Source organism: Diplotaxodon limnothrissa, linkage group LG22 (genome assembly GCF_057381915.1).
Source record: "Diplotaxodon limnothrissa isolate DT_005_m linkage group LG22, D_limnothrissa_male_GT1.1, whole genome shotgun sequence".
Lineage (NCBI taxonomy): Eukaryota > Metazoa > Chordata > Actinopteri > Cichliformes > Cichlidae > Diplotaxodon > Diplotaxodon limnothrissa.
The window spans coordinates 10,692,686-10,711,222 of record NC_140616.1 but is presented as its reverse complement, the minus strand read 5'-3'; the positions used below and the strand labels follow the sequence as shown (position 1 = coordinate 10,711,222).

At 39.3% G+C, this 18,537-nt stretch overlaps 1 protein-coding gene across 2 annotated transcripts in view; it reads right to left on the bottom strand.

The window, feature by feature from the left end:
• The window catches only part of epha10 (EPH receptor A10), a 182,203-nt gene extending 168,815 nt beyond the window's left edge, over nucleotides 1-13,388 (bottom strand). For both annotated transcript variants that reach the window (XM_085346411.1, XM_085346410.1), the window contains exon 1: nucleotides 13,310-13,388. In XM_085346411.1, coding sequence (XP_085202537.1) covers nucleotides 13,310-13,388 — 79 coding nt within the window. The remainder of the gene's footprint in view (nucleotides 1-13,309) is intronic.
• Nucleotides 13,389-18,537: the final 5,149 nt, after the last annotated feature.

Here is an 18,537-nt window from a genome sequence, read left to right as displayed (position 1 = left end):
GCCATCTACACTTCACATACTCGCAATCATTCGCCCTCAACCTGGTCAGTAACACCTTTCATTAGAGATATTCTTCGCCACAGGGGGCTATCACTTCAAAGACGCCCTGCTTTCCTCTTCTGTGTCTGTGCTGAGGGGGTTCCAATGACAGGGTGCATGGGAGGGAGAAACAGGGTGAAAGGGGTATCATAAAAGTGACTGAGCCGGAGCGGCACGATTTATGTATTTATTCATCACCAAGGAAGCTGCGTATTAAAAGGTCAGGCAATTTTCCAGGTCAGCACCCAAACCCACACGGTGAGGAAGCAAAGGGATAAAAAGGACAGGAGGAGAGGAGAGACAAGAGAGATAAAGAGAGTCAGAGCGGCTGAGATGGCAAGCCGGTAAAGGTGATATTGGCAGTTGGACATACATCAGTGCGTTCACACTTGAGGATGTTTTTGTGTGTTTATAAGCCAACTTTACCTGAGCACTCTGCATAGAGTGTTTGTTTGTGTGTGCAAGAAAGAGAGTGCATGTATGGCATGTGTATAGATTCACTTCTCTCTGCACACCGGCTGTGGTTAATGAGTTTGAAAGGTCAAACGCCTCTCAGAAAGATTAATGGGGTTTTCTATGCACAGGGTAATGGTTTACGAGGTCCAGCCGGACACATTTCCAACATGACGGCCATTACCACCACAGAACAGAAGAGGAAGGAGGTATCACAGGTAAAGACAAGGACGACATGAAACTGCTGGGCGATCACCGGGTAGAAAATAGCGTGCGTTAGTCATTCTAATCTATATCCTCGGCCATCAAAATGGCAACCATTCCTGTGCATGTGCACACAGCTTGGTAATTTAGATGACATGCATCACTTATTGCAATAGGCAGCAGCACTCATTACAATACTTTTTTTCTTTTCAATTTACAGTTTCAACAGGAATAGTGTTTTTCTTGAATAAGTTTTAAAATATCCTAATTGCTACATATTCTTATCCCAGTCATTTATGAAAACCTCCATCACTTGCTGTGTTTTTGAGCTACTCTATTTAGTCACAATTACCTTTAGATAAAGGTTCGGTGACAGCACAGGTATTTTACAAGACTCAGTAATCGGGTAAGAAGCTGTTGGTTGTAACATTTTAAAATGTCTCTATCCATCTCTGATGTAATCAAATTTACTTTATTTTGAATAGCTAACAATTTTTATTGTTCGTTAATCTTGATGTTAAACACTATTCTGTATACATTTCTGGTATTTTAGCATTTTATATGAAGCCTAGATTCTTATTCGTTGTGCAGGAAGGCGTCACATCAGGTGATTTTTCTTTTCTAGCATCACCTGACCTCAAAAATACAAGCAGAGTCAAAGAATTATCTTCAGTAACAAGTCTTTACCCCTGACCTTCACATCACTGAGCCTCACAGATAAACTCACAGATAAACTCAGCAACCCTTTTAAAGCACCTTAAAAACCTACACGAGTGTAGGAGAAATTGTGATGTTTTGAAAACATCTTTTTGAAACAGCTTTTTTTCCTTGCTTCCTACACTTGTGTGAGTGCAATCTATTTCATCTTCTACATGTTTGAGAAGGGGTGGGCAACTCCAGGCCTCGAGGGCCGGTGTCCCTGCAGGTTTTAGATGTTTCCTTGAACCAACACAACTGATTTAAATGGCTAAATTTGCTCCTGAAGCTCTCCAGAGGCCTGGTAACAAACTAATCATGTGATTCAGGTGTGTTGACCCAAGGTGAGATCTAAAACCTGCAGGACACTGGCCCTCGAGGCCTGGAATTGCCCACCCCTGTGTTTGACTATGCATAATCATTGTCGATGAGTTACTGTAGTTTATATCTATATGAAATCAAATATTCCTTGATTATAATAAAGGAAATTTAGGCTGTATTTTACAGGAGTACATAGCATCCACTCATTTATTTCAACACATTTTACTAATCAAAACACAGCCTTGTGCATAGGCCTTGTTAAAAAAGTCTGAAGTGCTACAGTTTGACTCAGCTTAGAACTGCCTGTAACTGCCAAAGCTGCTATATCCCTGCAGTTTTGCACCAATATTACATAGCAGGACATATTGGAAGCAAGCACCACTGTAGAGGGGACAGAAAATCAGAGAAATTTAAGAAGAACAAGCATAATCCAGCATTTAATCATGTAAAAACTACTGAGTGCAGAATGATGTACAAATAAGTCAAAGTGTTTTTGTCCCCTGTCTTATGTGTACAGTCTCATCAGGTCAAACATGGAAAGCATTAAAAGGGAGCTTTCACAGGTCAGTCAGCCTCGACCAGAGGTAGCAACGCACACACTCACACAGCAGAGGAATGACAGAGAGACGGCTGGGTTCACTAGAGGTTTCAAGCATGACATGCGTATGCATGTTTACTGCTGAGAACATTTGTGAACAGCCTGAACAGAGTACAAGCCTCAGTAGGTGTGATTTCTCATGTGTCCCTAAAACATGCACAGCGTGTTGCTATTTAGGTCACATCACTCTTACGTAACATGCGGTGGACGAGTGGATAACATTGCCTCAGCTGCTGCCAGCCTGAAGGTTCCAAAGTATGTTGAAAGGACCTTCAACCCAAAAACAGAATTCTCAGTATTTTTTAATATATTAATATGAAATATTAAACTTGAAATTTTGAGCCCAACTCAGAGAACATCAGCTGTTGAAGCAGGTTTCCCAAAACATCACACTTACAACCAACTTTGATCTTAAGTGGATCGGACCAGTGGAACTCCTCTTTCTGTCGGCGCAAAGAAGTTATATATTTTAATATAGGAAAAGAAGTGCAATTTCAACAGTATATCTCAGCTTTTCTATATGATAAATAAACTGTGTTCCAGAAAATAAAAGAGGTAGAGGTAGAAGGAGTTTAGTTACTCATTTCCCAGACTGTCCTGTAATTATAAAAGAGAAAGATTTTGTTAATTCACAGAAAATGACCTTCCCCCCCACTGTGGATACACTTAAAAACAACCAAATATAATATATAGTAGATAGAAAAAATCCCTGTTTATTCACCATCATTTAATTATTTACCGGTTACTTAACTACTTTGTACGGTGGCCCTGAGAGGCCAAATGGATTGCAACTTAAGAAAACACCAGCAATAAGAAAAATGCTGCAAAAGCACACAAAACACAACGGAAATAGAAAAACGAAAACAGAAATAGGAAAAACAAAAACGGAAATAGTAAAAAAAAAAAAAAAACAGATTTCCGAACGCACAAGGGAAGTGTTTCTGGGGAGACAATAACCCGACGCACCAGTTGCAGGAACCAAAACATGTTAGGTAAGTGTGTTTTAATCTCATGATTCATATAATACTGATGACGGATTATTAGACTAATAGTCAGGCTAACACACTCACCTCTCATCTTTTGTTTCCTCGCAAAATCTCCACTTCTAATAAGTGTCTCCCAGCGCAATTCATATTTGGGTTCCTACAACTGGTCCGTCAGGTTATTGTCTCCCCAGAAACAATTCCCTTGTGCTTTTGGAAATCAGTTTTTTCCTATTTTGGGTTTTCCTATTTCTGTTTTCGTTTTTCCTATTTCCGTTGTGTTTTGCGTGCTTTTGCAGCGTTTTTCTTATTGCTGGTGTTTTCTTAAGTTGCAGTCCGTTTGCTGGGTCAATTCTGGTACACAGACCATAGGTTTGACACCCCTTAACCTTAAAGGCTTTGTGGAAACTGAATCAGTATTATCTCAGGTAGGCCAAAATTGACCAGACGAATCTTCAGCAAGTTTGCTATCACAAAGCAAAACAAGGTCCAAATTTTAGATTTGTAGCACTAACAGCAGGGTGTACAGTGGGTTGTATGCCCACAACAAATGGTAGAGGTAAGTAAAATTACACAGCATTGATCTTGTCATTTTACTTTTTTTATATGTGGTTGGTGCATGCCTCTGTCTGCATCTATGTGCTTTATACACATTCCAGGAGCTTTATCGCCTCCACGGCAGTGTGATGTGAATGCTGTAAGGCCACAAGCCTCAATTGAGGTTGATGGTCTCTAAGACAACACTTTAAAGGGAGGGCAACACATTTAACCTCAAGTTACAGCTCCTTTCCTAACATTTTCTACCAAAGCATGGTCTCTGATTTAAAAGGAATTGGTGCGACAGAGCATGCATTATCAAAAAGTCACATCTGCAAGTGGGTAACCACAAAAGGTCATTTTTCGCCCAGGGCTGGGTGATATCAAGTTTTAAAAGTATTGCATATAGCACTGCATAAAGCGTGTCTTCAGTAAAACACCTCCAGTGTTTGCAACTTACTTCTCACTGCACTCTTTGACTCATGCACATCTGCCCCTATTATCCCCCTGCATCTTAAGCTTGTTCTCAAAATTCTCCTGAAGCAAGAAGGCATAAAGAGAGCTGGTTCAACAGTGAATAACTCAAAGTTGAAAGCTCTGTTTTAACATTAAATATACACGTGTGTAAAGAGACACTAAGAAACACAGTGACTGCACAATCGAGGCAGCAGTACACAAACAACTCCTTCAACATGTGAAAAAGGAAACTGAAAAATATTATTTACCCAGATGGGTTTTCAAGGGCATGAATTTTGGACTGTCAATACATTTGGCCTGCAGCTCCTAGAAGTCTAGAGATGGAATGAGCAAACTCTTACGAGCTTGAAATACTTGCTTGAAATCCATCTTGTTTTTCATACCAAAGCCTAAATGAGTGGGTGAGTTTGTTTTCACCACTGGTAAAAAAAAAAAAAAAAAAAAAAAAGGAAATGAAATGAAATGAAATGGAATGAAATGCTGGGAGTGTGAGGGTGGCAGACTGACTGAGCTCCACCAAGTTGTCAGTTCAATTCCCAACATGCCCACCCACATCAAGTCTCTCGTTAATGTTGTTACTGTTTACTCTCAATGCAAAACACCCTGAGCAGGAAAGTCTGCCAAGAGCACAGTTACAGCTTCTCACAAATACACATCAGTGGCATTTATCAACTTTAGACATCTTAGGACAGAAACGCCTGCCAACAAGTGCTCCTCTAATCCATTAGTATCCCAACAAGAGTGGTAAAAATGAATAATGTGTTCAGAGTATCCATTCTATCAGGTAGTCTTAACTCTGAAAATCTGTGGGTGGAGACGTTTTTAATTTATTTTTTCTTTTACATTTACACTTTTTGCATATAACCTTTGAAAAACCTTTAGAAAACAGGCCCTTGAGATGTTTACATAAGGCTCTGGCATGAAAGCACATGTGAATTCACTGAAGTATGTCTCGTTTTTTCTTCATTTTGGGCTTCAAGATTTTTACTTTGCACTCTTCACATCTTCAGCATTAGAGGATTTCTTTTACTCTGCATACTCATATTTACACACTCTCTATAATGCAATAATATCAGAGAGTTTTAGAAAATTTATGATACTACCACAGTGTCCGTTTTGGTTGAGTGTAACCCACTTTTTCCTCCATGTGTCTAGAATTTACAGATGTTCCCTAAAAAAATGCACATGCTTAAACACAGAGGTTATACATACTGTGATTCCTGTTAAGATAACTATTTCTGTATTTTAATGTTCTTGAATTTTAATGAGTTCAGGTTTTGAAAATATAACCACAGCATTTATAATATTTTTTATTTAATAAAATGCTAAAGTCCCAATCTTACAAATTTCCTGTTGTGACAAACTGTTTAGGATGCCATCCTCTTCCACTAAGCACTGTTTGGCCAGGTTTGTCATTTAACTCCAATATTTAGTGCGCCTGCGTCAGCCAGCATGCAGCCTGTTTCAGTTGCCCCTGCTTTTTGTCTCCTTAATTTAACTTTTTCTTACTTTTTTCTTTGTTCTTTACGTAGTATTTTAGAGTGTTTGTTTGTTTTAATAGCTTTCTTTTGATTACATAATTTCCTTAGGGAGCAATAAAGCATTCTGATTCGGATTAAGACAAAATGCAACATCACAAGATGCTGTCACCTTAAAGAAAGAATGAATAAATATTCAGCTACTGTAGATTCCTAAGCAAACAGTTCACTTTTTCCCCCTGCTCTTTTGCAGAGAATCATCTGCAGCATGTCAACCCCTTTTTACCCACAGCTGGAAATTTCCAGGCAGGGAAGAAGGTAAACCTGTTTCATTTACTGAGAAGAACTACAGTTTAAGTGTTAATAAATACATGAACTGGCTAAGAAAATGACTCTCAGCTCGATGTTTTACAAGATCTAAATGTATATGACACACCGAGTGACAGTCAGATTAGGGTTGAATGGTCAGCTGAAGACCTGAACATTGTAGGGAATTCATATTGTTCACACTTAGTTGGAATATTTCTAGGATGTTTTCTGTCCCCTGTAAAAAAATAAATAAATTAAAAAAAAAAAAAAAAAGTGGTATTATGGTGGCATAATATCAAGTTGAAACAAAATAGTCTCTGCTGTCCATGGACAGATAGCACTAACATTCATACTCAGTTTCTGATTTGATAGTTGTTTGCAATGTAGATCAGTTCAAGATCTAGCTCTAAAAATCAGAGGGGATGGAAGTGGGGGTATATTTTTAACCCCATTAAGCGTAAAAATAATTTAGCAGAGACAGAAACATGAACACCCACTTTAGCACATTGTATACTGGTGTACTGCTAATACACGCAAAGCAAAAGAAGTAATTAAATGCTACCATTGACAGCTGTTAAACAATTAACTCACCTGGTATTTGTTGCTTGCATTGACACATCCACAAGAACCAGAACAGACATTAAAAAACAACAAGTAGAATTTCAAAGCAGTTTCCTACGGGTTGAATGTTTACTTGCGACTGTGGTTAGCTGCCAACAGTTTACTGATGTGACTGTAAGTCTCACGAGCAGAAGTGCTACAGTTTAGAAAAAAATGTTTTGAATTATCTTTTTCACTATTGACAACAGATGTAAAAGAGACATGGAAAATGTTTGAATTTCACACTGCAGTTACACATACCTGGGTTTCTTGACAAATTAAAAACATTATTTTTGACGGTATGCCCACCGATCTAAGTACAAAAATGCAAGACCATAATGTAACATATAACTGAAACATCACTTAGTCCGTTAGTTGAGGAATGCTCCATTATCACTGTCAACAGAACGGTTTGAATGATATGCTTCCATTTGTGAGTGATGGGTTTCTTTTATTTAATGCAGTAAATTGAAAATCGTTGGGTTTTCAACAGTTTACCAAAAGATTGAAACGTATAAAGAGATCATCTTGGACTTTAGGAAATTGTAATAGACCTTTTTAAACATTTTAGAATGTTTAAAATCACATATTCAAATTAAGGAAATGACTTGTAGGATTAATATGCTTAAAATAATCATCACTTGCAGCTAGTAACTAACTAATTAACTGTATGAATGTAGCACTGTGTTCAAAATATAAATTATGGTTCTTTCTTAATATAAATGACTATTAAATATGGTGAAAAACTGCAAATAATGCAGAGTTATTATAGAATGGGAAACAGAATAATTGTAATTTTCACTTATTTACTATGTGAAAAGCATAAAAATAACTGCTACAATGGCGCTGAGCTCAAACTAATCTACCCACAGAAATAGGTAGAAATAAAATGATGTAACCATTAACAGGAGCAAAATGTCCGATTTCTCAAGCTGTACACAAATGTAAACGTTAAATATCCTTGCACTGTAGATAAAAGTTTTATGATTCATTTCATACGGTTCAGTTTTATTAGATTTGTATAGCGCCAAATCATACCAACAGTCACCTCGAACACTTTATACTGTAGGGTAAAGACCCTACAATAACAGAGAGAAAACCCCAACAATCACATGACCCCCTATGAGCAAATTACTCAGGACTATAAGGCACTATATAAATGACAGGCAAACAACAGTTTAAGAATTGATTCATAATGTTTTTTAGTCTCTCACTGAGGTCTATTTAATTTCCTGTCTTTGCTGAAATACTTTTGCTGCAGCAACGATTCAATTAACCCACACGCAAATTAATAACATTTCATCTCATTTTAATAGAATTTACAATGTCAACAACAAGTTGGTCAAGCTACATTGCACTTTGATTACGCTCTTTCCAAAACTGCACAGTCCAAGGGTGCTTTTCAGTTCTCTTGTAATAACAATCACAGCCTAAGTATGAAAGCCAAAATGGAAAAAAAAACAACCCAGACATTTCTCTCACGTAACATGGCTGCAAGCCAATGCGAATAAGTATGTGAACACACATACAGGCTGTGGTATTCATATGCATAGATAACAGCTGAAGGAGAGGTTTCAGCATAGATTAATCAGTTAAATGAGCAATAAATGTGTAGTCCATCTGCACTTCCTTCATCTATCATAGACAGCTGCACAAAGCCCCTTCGTAACTGTCCAATATGGCTGAAACACCTGCTAAAAACCCCCATTGTTCCCTCCTACCTCTAAACACACACAAAGATTGCTCTTTTTCTCTTCCATACACACACTCCCACCCTCTAGTGATAGCTCATTCTTGCGGACCCAGCAGAATAGCCCAGATCCTATAGTAGTCTCTTTACACTACACTGGACCAAAAAAAAAAAGTAGGTGACCCCTACCGGTATCTAATACACATACATTACACATCCGCTCTCTTACACATGTAATTTATCAGCCTTTCAATTCCCGTGGAGTGGGGGGTAAATACGAATCTGGCTGAGCTGCTGAATTGACTTCTTATATTAACTCTTAGTCTGTTTGATCACATGAAACTTACAAGTGTTGTACAACAATGAGTGGTGGCAGCTTACAAGGCCCTCATCTCTAGCTCTCTTCCAACCGCCTTTATTCCCCTCCAATTTTCTTTCTGTCACTCCCTCCTACCTGTGTCCTTAGTCTTGAACTCAAGACACCGCCTCTCCCCTTTCTCTGCTTGTAACACGTAATTTTTGGGGTGAGGCTCCACCATCTCCCTCTCCCTCTTTTAATTTCACCACACCTGTGCCTCTACCCTCCCTTCTGCCTCAGCCCTCGTCTCGTCTTTCCAGAAAATGACAGTGTCCCCGAGGCCTTGACAAGAGAGCGCTGCACTGCTACGCCTGCCATCTTCACAAATCACTCTGACCTTTCATACTCACAGAGGTCAGAGTCATCTGATCTAACATGCACAGGTCTAAAGCAGTCCTTGCCAGCCAACGAGATGGTCTAGTGCATCGGTCCAGGGCCGTGGCAGCAGAGCAGAAATAACCTTGCAGTAATCACAGGCAATTAGCTCCAACTGATGCCTGGGAGGGTGGATAGCTACCCCTTTGCCAGTCTGGCAATAGCTGATGATCCCAATATTAGTAAATCAGATTGCTTCTAAGCACTAATTATAAGATTTAGTGATGATATGACATAGGAGTACAGTTTAATAAATATATAGATGAATTAAACTGCTTCCAAGTCAACAGAAGTATCTGTATCTAGATAAAGCTGTTTTTTGGCATTATAAAACGTTATCTATGTAATTGGCAGGCAATGTACACACATTAATCCAAGATTTGCCTGTCCTACTTAAACCAGTGCTTCAGTGTTTTAGCACAACACTTAAAATCAAAGATCTGTGGCCAACATCGGTGCAACAGTGACTGTGATAACACTGGATCTTACACATTCCATAATAATTAATAAATAATTTCAGCATTTCTAAGATTAACTGTCAACATTTTATTTTCAGTATTTCTGTTAAATTGGCTATTTTATTAAGGTTAAAGAATGAGGTGCATATGTTACGGTTTATCTGTTGCTTATGTGTCTAAAATGCTCACAATAATTGCTCTGGGGAAAATAAAAAGCCTCACATTATTTGTGGTAAAGTCAAACTCCAGACCAAACACAATGTAGATTTTTAAAGCGGTGCTGTTGCGGACGAAATAAATGGAAATATGCAGGTTGAAGCAAATTCTTCCTGGGCAATGCAAATAGAGGTGAAGATGTCACTATGCAAGATGAAAAATGCTTTAGCCTGAGCGTTTTTCGCATACCAAAACTTACTGACTTTACTTATGCATGGGCATACAGACACAAACTGGGGTAAATAAAAACATGAAAGAACCACAATTCCGGTTAAGGTCTGGGATCACTGGCTGAGCTGTCCACAAACGCACCTTCTACACAGTCAAAGGGTCAACAGGTACACTGGCACAGAATTCAAGATGTAGTCTTATCTCTGTTTTAATACTATACCTTTCTAGCATGTAAAAACCCCACTGTTAAAAAAAGTCTAAAGTCTCTGAAGAAATCCATTAGAAATAGTTCAGTTCAGTCTCAGTTCTAAGGATCAGTCACTGCATTATAATGAAACAGGCACTTTGGGTATGTATGGATATTGTGGATCTATCATTAAACATGTTCGATCATAAAAATACTAAAATTGTATCACTAATATTTCAGTTTTACAATGCATTACGGTAAATAATGGTACCTGTAAATATGAAATTAGATATGGCATGCTGGTTTGGGAAGAGTGCCAGTATAATAAGGCTCTAGGTAAACAATAGACTGCTGCATGTCTGCCAAGAGCATAGTGCAGGCAGTTCACAACAGTCATTCTGATGCAGCGAGCAAGTGAACAAAGCTACGGTCCCACAAACAGGATAAACTCACAGGTTACGCTGCAGTTTCTGAGACTCTTCCACCTCACGTTTTCAATCACTCCACTCTTCTCTCACTCTGCCTCTATTGTTCTGTATGAGGGTTGTTCCCTCTCTCAGCTTAGGACAGGATGGATGGATGCAGAGGGAGAAAGGGAGGGAGTGATGGAGGAGAGAGAAAGTAAATGAGATCCCAATGAGATGCCAAGGTGCGTTAGCGGTGAGGTGTGGGGAATGAGAAAAGAGACCTGAAGGGAGGAGGAGTGGCTAGATTGACTGTGTGTAATGCGCTAGAGTACGATGGTGGACACCCGGCTCTGCCTGTCGGAACCCCCTGGTCATATTAGTGTTTGCTAAGTCAGCTAAAGAGGTTGAGCACATGCGCAAGCAGGAAGAAGATGGAGGAAAAAAAGAGGAGCAAAAGAGAGGAGAAATAAGAGGGTCATGTGTGAGAGGACGGGGGGAAACAAAGAAAAACAGGAAGAAAGAAAATAGAGGGAGCGCTAAAGGAAGGAACAACAACATAAGAATGTAGCTGCACATTAAAGAGGCAGGAAAATGCTGCTGGCACACGAGGGGAAATGAAATAAGAGCACAGAAATACTAAATGATATATAGAACTGGGAATAACAGCTACTGAAGGATTAGAATAGGCACAAGGGCAGACCAAAAAAGGGAATCATCAGGAATGCTAATCAAAGAGTGTGTGTATATAGATATATGTATATATATAATGCAATGCATTAGTAGATACAAAATTTCAAATGCCTAAACGCACAAATGCAATTCTCTGTTGAAAAGGCCGTCGTGTGCCTGAGCTTCTTGGTTAGAACTAACAGAATGCATGTAGACAGGTGGGTAAATTGCCTCATTTAATGTGGATATAATGGGGGAAAAAAGTGGAGGGAAAAAAATCTCCCCTGTGTTTTCCCCCCATCTCTCAAATCCTTAGGAACAGCGAGAAGAATTGCTGCCAATACAAGCCTTCAGGAGCACATTGCTTTCACAGCAATTAATCGCTGTCACAACATCAATTAAACAAAAGCTAGCATCCAAATCCGGCTACCCAGCATTCCAGAGAACCAAATCAATCTGGCAATGCTCTAGAGGAAATGTGTGTATGGGTAAATGAAGAGTACAAATGTGGGCATGTGACTTTTCATATGTGAATGAGTCTCTGCATGCGTGCCCACAAAAAGGGGCCTTTAGTACCAAAAAAATGCCACACCATGTACATGCGAACAAGTGTATGTTTCATTAGAAAGCCTGCATGCAGGTGCAACGTGTGCATGCCAAGTGAGTGTGTGCATTTGACCGTGGGCTGCATGTGCGCCAGTTCTGCTCTAATGTGTGTATATGTATAATGTATAATGCATAATGCGTGTCAATGATGTATGGGTGTAAAGTGTGTCAAGTGTGCCAAAAGTAGACTACTTTTCTCAGAGTCAATATTGGTTACTATACACTACAGCTGCATGTTTGTTTGTGGCTTTACAGTGACTTTACACCTGAACCAGCAGCCAGAAATGCATGTCCATTCAGCAGCTTGGGTTAGGCTGAATGATTAAAATCTCAATTTGTCTACAATATCTTGGATAACTTGCTGGTGGTGAAAGTATTTACCTGTGGCAATCAGCCAGGGTGCTGGTAAATCACTGGACCACAGCAGTACCTTCCCAGCTCTCTCACACACCTCAGTGCAGATGCAAACGGGCAATTAAACAAGCCAGCAATCCACATCCTAATCCCACATCAGCATTAAATCTATATATAATCCCCCACTGAATCACACATTGTTCTCCTGCATAACCACTGTTTCATAACTTCATTTAATGCCGCTGAAGAGCCAAAGAGAGGAATTAATGCCGCCGCCTCGCTATTTAAAAATTGATGAAGAAAAATAGAAGGTAAAGTGAGCTGAATGGGGAGATTCATACAGTCAGATAAGCACTGAGTCAACATCTTATAATGCATCCCGTGGTCCGCGTCACAGCTTCAGTGACTGAGTATGAAAAGACAAAGAAACCAGTTGCACAAAGATGCCGCGACGAAAGCCTTCCGTACAAGTCATATCTTTGTGGCAACAGCCCGAGGATTTCTTTTTCATAACGAGGACGGCTGTCTGAACCAAACTCACTTCCTGAATAAATCATAAAGTAAATGTTAAAGCAAGCACTGGCTCTATGTGGGATCACACATCTGTCACAGCGCATAGTCTACACTTTGTGCCTTTACAGCAAAATCTTTAAACTTGTGCACATCACTATTTTTTTGTCAAGTTTACCATCTAAACTCTGTAGCACTGCTGTTAAAGAGTAATCCGTTGTTTTTGTTTGCTTGTTTTGTGACAAACTAATAAACTAAAGTGACGTGTTTGTCTGTGTTAAACTGAAAGATTAAAAAATCTGATCTATTATCCGGACGCTTGAGAGCCGTCGCTTTGAATTCAGCACAAATGCGTTTTCTGTCACACTACAGCTTTTTCAAACGCATCTATCGCTCCATTATCTGGTAATCACCGCCTCTCCATCTATCTCTCTAATGTTTTTCTTTTGTTTTTAATTAAAAGTCCGCCAACATTAATTTCCTCTTATGCACCTGCTTCTCATCACAGGATAAGTGCAAATGTCAAACTATCTTTACGGCGGACATCTGTCTCCTGATTAAGGCTGCCGTAGCCAGTTTGGGAACAACCGATCCGTTAATTTTTTTCACATACCTTCTTCTGCATTGTAGTCTTTCACTTCGTTCAGCAATAATATCCAAAGCACCGAAATCAGCGTTTTACGGAGATCCATGTTTCTCTGGCCAGTTCCGCGGGGCTCTTGTCATCTCTCTCCAGCCTGCGCGCAACGCACCGCAGCAGAGACGCACTCAGTGTTTGAATCGAGCGAATGCCGTCTGGGCAAGTAGTGCGGGATCCGGAGAGCCACGCGGCCTATTTGATATCTCGGGGGAGGGTTCTGAAGGGGAGATTGACATCGAGCGAGCGCAATGAAGTGGGACGCGGAGTAGTGGGTACTGCAGGGTCGACCTATCAAGGAACTGCAACCTGGAATCTTCACGCCAGGTGTTTTCACTATCTAGAGCGAACAGACCCGAATCCGCAGTAGAGCTCCGTTTTCGCTTATGTCGATGTCCTCACAGAAAGTGACGTGAGTAACTTTGCTGAGTAAAGACCAGGGATATTTGGTAGTTATATCATGACGTGTGTTAGAGTTTAATGGGGATTATTTGCTTCTGTTTTCAAAGTATTTGTTCAGTGAGCAGCAATTCTGAGAGTAATGTGCAGGATTGAGGGGACGTCCTGAGTGGGAGGGTAAGGAGTCCTCGCTTAGCTGGTGTTGTTTCATTTGGATAGTGCAGGATTTTTTTAAATAATATATATGTAAATGTAGCAAAGCAAGATTATATATACAACATATACCATATATAATTTAAATCAAGCTAATTTAAATCAACATTGTAAAGGTTCGCGCTTTACTTTTGGTGGCTTTGAAAATACAGAAGTATTGAGCCAGCTTAGGCAAAAAACAACAACTTTAAAGTTGCACAGTGGGTTTTAATCTAATTAACAAAAACAGTTTAAGATATTACAGTCTTTTCCTTTCAATTAACACACTGACTTGAGATCATTTCTGTAATGAAAATCACTATCCTCCCCATGAGGGCTACATTGATTTGGTGCTACTTAAAGTGAGGAGACATGCTCATACCATTCTGCAGCAAGCAAGTAATATTTAGCCTTTTACAAGGTTTGTTTGTGCCTCAGTTTGAGTCCTTAAGACAGCAAGATGAATTAAAACAATGAAAATACTGTTTCAAGGGTTTGCATCATTGTAACCCAAAGACTATTACTTAACAGTCTCTTGTGTCTTCCCTCACTGTCATAGCCACATGCTGAAAGACAGTGTACACACACACACACACACACACACACACACACACACACACACACACACACACACACACACACTACTTTGAATTGATCATTCTCACAGTTTAGCTTGGAAAGCAATACAGTTTATTGCAGATTGTCAAGCGAGATACTGTTTTTGTAAAGCGAGAACTAGTGATGTGAACACAGGTTGAAACTCCAATCAATAAAATCTTTTCTGAACGCTCAGAAGCGAGGCCTGCAGGAGATTCAAAGGAGCATCTTCCCTTTATACGACTATTTTTAAAGAAACGAAAAAGAAATCATCACATGTGCTTCATTCAAAATATGAGAACAGATTGATCTCGATGGCATGAAAAATGTCTCTACACAAACAGTTCATATGATTGTTTCCATATAGATTCAGTTATTTTGATCTTGTTCATTTACATGTCTAACTGTTCTAGGTAGAATCACTCATTTTGTCACTTACTTAAACTGAAATTATAGCTGCATAAAACCTGATTTCAGAGTTCAAAATTGAAGCCAGAAGCTGAAAATAAATAATAATAATAATAATAATAATAATACATTTTATTTAAATAGCGCCTTTCAAAGCACCCAAGGACACTGTACAACAGATAAAAACTGGAAATATACACAATGATAAAAATAGAAGATAAAAGTTAAAACATACAGTAAGTAAATAAGTAAGTAAGTGGGGAAAAAAAGTAAACAGCCTATAGAAATGCCTCAGTGATATCCACCACTTTGCAGCTCTTCAGTGTATACTACCAACCTTGGCTATTTAGCTACTTTTCAAACTTTAATGACATGGTAATTAAAAGGGTAGTCAGCACACCTAATTTCCCCCTTAAGCAAGTCCTGCAACTGCCAGACATAAAGCAGCTCTCTAATAAATGTAAGTACTTTTAATAGCGTGCACACACATAAGCTCCCCTTTCGTGCAATTGTATGCAAGCACACTCTAACACAGTACAGTGTACATTCTTCCTCCTATATGCTTCATAATACGCGGTAAGAATCATCATCGCAGTTTTCACCCAGCCCCCTCGCTATTTCTGCTCTCTCTACTCGACCACAAGCTCGCGCACACACATACGTATAAACACACACTCACACACAGATTATGGCCCATCAGCCTGACTGATCCTCCCCAGCAGGGGGGCTGGTAGCCTCAGCTCTGGGAGCTGATGAACATGATCATCTGTCCTCCTCTGTGGTCATTACTCACCAAGGACAGAGGCCAACAGCCCCACTCACTCATTCTGTGTCTCTCAGAGTCCATTATGTACATGCACACAATCGTCTATTTTTTGCTCTCAGTTTCACATCACATATCTACCACTTAAATGTCTGGCAAATTTCAAAGCTTAAATTCAAAATGTGGGATCACATTTGCTGTGGTTTTACCACAAAGCCCACGTGTCCTTGTTCAACTCACCTTATCACGCTTCTGTGCTGGCAACAGCCAGTGATGGGGGTATTATGTTTTTGGCTACTCTGGCCAGCAGATTTTCATGAAAAAAAAGGGTATTGAAGGAATTTTGAATTTGACACACATAATCACAGGGCTTCATGGGTGAGCTGGTTGTATTTGGGTGGTCAAAATCCAAAGTTCAGGCCTCTGAGGGCTCAGGAGGTATGCAGCAGTGATAATAAAACTTGACAAAAATGTCCGATTGGATAAATCGATGATGATATTAATATCTGAAAAGTCAAAGGTAAATTTCGTTGTGAGACTGGTGACAATGAAAACTGTGGAGAGTGTGTGAAGAATCCACTGCCTAATATCTTTGCAATTACATTCAAATTTTAAACCTGCCATGGTTAAAACTTTCTGTTGTATGAAAATCAACTGTACCTCCTGGTCATTCACTTAGACGGCAAGCATACAACTGCAAGGGAGTTATACTTTTTTAAAGTAAGGAATATTGTGTAGTTTAGTACACACTAGGGAGTGTTTTTGGGGAGCAGGATGGTAACAATAGAACAATAAAATAAACTATATTTCCCACAATTCATGGAAGGATGAAAGAACATGTCACTAGATGGAATTATGTGCGACACTGGGGATATGATTTGATGAAGCTAAGGGCTGCAGCTTTGAAGTTGTTGGGTTTTTTCCACCAGATTTAAAAAAAAATCGATTCCTTTGTTCAAAGCATTAAAGGAAAAACTAAAACAAAAATAGCCAAAACTAATTGTTTACATTTGGTTAAACCATTAACCAAATGTAAACAATTAACATCTATGATGTAATGCAGTGATCTCTACTACTTTTAGCATGCTAACCAGCTTGCCTTGACTTGATCCCTTGTAATATTGCTTTGAACTTCATGATAGTCAATTAATGTAGCCTCTACTCTGCCCTCTGTCCAACAAAAGAGATAGAAGATCCAGCATTGCTGAGAGAAGATATTATTCTGCTATAATTCAGACTTTCAGTCATTTACAGACTGTAAATGACTGAAACAGTAAATGCAATGTTGGCTAAAGTTCCTGGTAAGCAACACTGTAGGATTAAAAAGATTGCTCAGTGTCGTTTGCCGCATTTAGCTTCTTTGCACTCCACTTATGACAAATGCAGAAACCAGACAACATTGAGGACTTGAGCCATGTTTCCCTCAGCAAGCCATGATTGTGTAGCTTCTCAAGCAAATCATTATGCTGATTGGTTGTAGAGCGATTTCTACACTGTAGTGGTGACTGTGTATGATATCAGGAAACAAAGCACAATATGCAGATATCCATGTGTCATAGAAATTAAAGAAGGCAATAAGTTATCAATCTAAGATACTCATTATAGTGGAATTACACTGTACCTTATTCTTACTTCAGAACACTGGAGTTTTGTGTGGTCTGTTGAAATTAACGTGTATTACATATACATATATACATATATATGTATATATAGAACATATAAATGTCAAAGAAGAAAAGTCCTACTCTTTTATTCATTCTTTTGTAAAAGTGCAAAAAGTTTTTTTTCACCCCTTTCTCCTTCTGTCATGACATGCCCACACAATGGAGGTCAATCTACAGCAACACTTCCCGGTGGCGATGTGTTTGCATTATTGATCGGAATACAATTAGGCTACCACAACAAGTAAAAGTAAATACCTTTGTGTATACAGAGGAGGCAGTGAAGCAGTTAATTGATATAAATTCTGCACGAGCTCCATGTACGCATATATGTACATGCAGCTTCATTACCTTGCAACAATTTCATGCCCAGGCTCTTTGCCGGTCCCTCCCTCTTCGCTTCATCTCACATATTTTTCAAAGATGGATGAAGAGGAGCAAAGTCACCTGACCTTTTCTGTTCCCGGCCTCTTTTCCCCATCATCTCTGCAGAGCCAGCGGTAGCAGAGATAATTAGGGAAGAGGTTACTGAATACAACTGTGACTGTTTAATCAGACATTTTCCACATTATGATTTGAAACTTACCAAACATCCAACTAAATAAACACAAGGTAGCTCAATTTCTTCTTTCTCCTCCTTTCAGAGTAACCAAGCAACATAATTGTACACCACAGACATTTTCTAGTAAGGAGCCCTCTGGACCAGGACTAAACCATGCTGCCTGTGATGCAGACTAGAAAATTCCCAGTTCCAACCAGGAATCTTTATTGTCATTCCAGCTTCGACCCCTCTGTCTATTTCTTTGTGTATCTGTGATCATAAAGGAAGAAAATATCCAGCAAATACTGTTTTCTTCACTATCCAACAGCTCTTCTTGCTTCTGAGTCACTGGCTTATGTCAAAAACTTCGTTTTGGAAGCTATCTCAGTTTTAGAAGTGCATGCATATAGTTATTTTAGTGATCATGATGAGGAGCACAATGACACCCCCCCCCCCCCTCCCCACCCCCCAAAAATAAAAATAAAAATCACTTCACAGACCAGTGCATTGGAGCTTTTAATAGTGGGATGTGCCACACGAGCTGTGTGACCACATGCATGCACAATCAGCTCAATTCTGGAGGTTTATTACCTTGCAACAGTGTCATTCTTATATGCTCTTTGATCCCCTGCCTCTATGCTCA